General features: G+C 49.6%; 1 protein-coding gene across 1 annotated transcript; it reads right to left on the reverse strand.

The window, feature by feature from the left end:
* Positions 1–768: 768 nt before the first annotated feature.
* LOC116485090 (cytochrome c oxidase subunit 8C, mitochondrial) lies at positions 769–1,966 on the reverse strand. The gene is made up of 2 exons (XM_032180383.2): positions 1,733–1,966; positions 769–1,097 (listed from the first exon to the last, which is right to left on the reverse strand). Exons 1-2 carry the CDS (start codon positions 1,856–1,858, stop codon positions 1,005–1,007), a joined length of 219 nt encoding a protein of 72 aa, XP_032036274.1. The 5' UTR covers positions 1,859–1,966; the 3' UTR covers positions 769–1,004.
* Between the last annotated feature and the right edge of the window lie 623 nt (positions 1,967–2,589).

Here is a 2,589-nt window from a genome sequence, read left to right on the forward strand (position 1 = left end):
TCAGATGTGTCCGGAGTTTATTCCTTCTGGTGGGTTCGTGGTCTCGCTGGCTTCAGCAGTGAAGCTGCAGACCTGCGCGCTGAGTGTTACAGCTCTTAAAGGCGGCGCGGACCCAAATAGTGAGCAGCAGCAAGATTTATTGCGAAGAGCGAAAGAACAAAGCTTCCACAGTGTGGGGGGACCCAAGCGGATTGCCCAACTTCTATTTATTGACTACTGTTTCAGGTACTATGTTGAGAGGTACTTTATCTTTCTTTGTTCAATGTTTTATTCCCACAGCATCACTTCAAGACAGCAATTTTAAGTCCCCATTACAGAGATAAGGAAACCAAGACTCAGAGTTGAACTATGTTGCCCATGATAACAGCATAATCAACAGCTAAGACAATTCAAAGATGTGTATGATTCTTCAAACCTCACAGAAGACTAAGAGAAGATAACAATCATTAAAATAGGAGATGTACTCATTCTTCACATTCTGACGTGTAGTCATTTAAAGAGGCAAAGATAAGAAATGGTTGTACTTCTCACAGCAAATTGTGAAGTGTGGCATGGCAGTACTAATAGAACATAAAAACCATTTAGCTAAACTTATATTACCTCATAGCTACACATCTAATCTTTTAAGGGTGATGTCACTAGACACATTCACTCCCATATAGTAACACTTAATGTCACTCCCTGAATCACTAAGTCAGACCTTTCACAGCAGTTCTCGGTAAATTTTCATCAGCTTTCACGATGTTTAGAAAATAATCTGCACACATATTACCAAGCACGAATAAGTGTTTCCGTTTTATTTAACACTTAAGCAGAACATTTTTGACTATACATCTATATAATGCACAGTACTAAAAAAGTGCAAAATATTCATCATAAACATGAGGAAAGTGAATACCACAATGGTTGCATCAACTCAACTAGGTAATTTTGCTCGTTAACAAAAACACAGCTTTTTCTGAAAGTTTTTTAGACGTTAACAGCTGTTCAACATCACCTTCCATCTAATTCCTTCTGAACTGCTTCAGGTTGCCTAGCACATATGCAGCTGGTGTTAAGAAGGTAGTAAAAAACACCACAAGTCCAACAGCCATTTCCTGGAAGAGAAGATGACATGCGCTGCTGAGTATGGCTTCCTGGGCCAGCGACTTGCTGCCTAACAAAAAGTGCTTAAAAAAACATTTTGAGCAACTAGACCGTTGTCCTAGAAACACGGTCCTGGTGAAATCTAAAATGCCGAAAATCGATTCATGGATCACCTGATTTTTTTTTTAATTCATTTTTCATCTAACGGTTCTCCGGTTCCAACCTTCGCACTCTGGAACTTCTATGTGGCCCAGGATTTCCACCATTTTATCGAAAATGCTAGATCTTGGCAGTGCCGAGGACGTCCGAGGATGGTAAACCATTCCTCCGCGAAACCACAGCCCCGCCCCCGAGCCAGCCAGGTGCCGCTAAAGGGTAACAACGAAGGAGGCCCAATCCCCGCGCGCTCCTCAGGGTCCCGGGCTTTCCGCCCCTGTGCCCGACGACGGCATCCTCACAGCGACCCTCTCCCAGGAACGTCCCCCAACGGCGACCAAGCCACAAGAACCTCCCCCAACGGCGACCAAGCCACAGGAGCCTCCCACGCGAGGCCCGCACGCCGTGTCCTCCCTTCTCCCCACCCGTCGGGGCGCCCCGCCTGGGCCACGCGCTTCCCGCCCGCCATGATGGCTGGGCCTCAACTCACCGCGGCAGACAGGGGCCGCTGGCGCTGGGGCTCCGAGTGGGCGAAGCGGGGAGCGGGCTGCAAGTCGAGCAGGGCCAAGCGGCGGTAGTGGCGGCAGGCAGGACAGCGCCCACGCAGGAGAGGCATATCGCGTCAGGTGAGACAAAGCCAGGCGCGGACAGCACAAGTGAGGTGAAGCCAAGTAATGCAACCTCCAGTGCTCGTGAGGCAGCTGGTTTGCGCAGGCGCCCCAGCCACGAGGGGGCGCTCTACCCTCGCCCCTACCCCGCCCCTTCTGCCCAGCACCCCCTGCTCTGCCCCGCCTCTTCCGCTCACCACTCCTTGCTCGTACTGCCCTTTCCACTCAGCACTGTGTGCTCTGCCACACCCTTTCTGCCCAGCACCCCCTGTTCTGCCCCACCCCTTCTGCTCAGCACCACTTGCTCTGCACCGCCCCTTCCACCCAGCACATCCCTGCTCTGCTCCACTCTCTTCAGTTCAGCACCCCCTGCTCTGCCCTGCCTTTTCCACTCAGGGCTCCCTGTAACCTCCCAGCCCTCATTCACCTCACTTTCCACCCACGTGTCCTATCCTCTCCTAAACTCTCCTGCCACCCTCCCCTGAGCCCCAACCCCACCTCACACTAAGTATCTCTTTTCTGATGGGTAAGGTGAGGGACTTGGCACACCTACTCCTTTCCTTTGTCGTCCTCTCTATACTTTATATACCTCTTAACATGCCCTGGCATTGGCAGAGTTTATAGCACACTGTTCTCTAATGCAAATTAAATCTTCCATAAAATGTCTATAGGTTAATTCTTAACACTGAAAACCAAGAACAAGTTTCTATAGTCAGCTGATGATAAAAAAATATTCATG

This window comes from Hylobates moloch, unplaced genomic scaffold (genome assembly GCF_009828535.3).
Source record: "Hylobates moloch isolate HMO894 unplaced genomic scaffold, HMol_V3 SCAFFOLD_16, whole genome shotgun sequence".
In the NCBI taxonomy this organism is placed as follows: Eukaryota; Metazoa; Chordata; class Mammalia; order Primates; family Hylobatidae; genus Hylobates; species Hylobates moloch.

Coding starts and splice junctions, on each gene's coding strand:
- LOC116485090 (XM_032180383.2), bottom strand. CDS start 1,858: ATGCCTCTCCTGCGTGGGCGCTGTCCTGCCTGCCGCCACTACCGCCGC. Junction 1,098..1,732: donor AGCGGCCCCTGTCTGCCGCG/GTGAGTTGAGGC, acceptor CTTCTCTTCCAG/GAAATGGCTGTTGGACTTGT.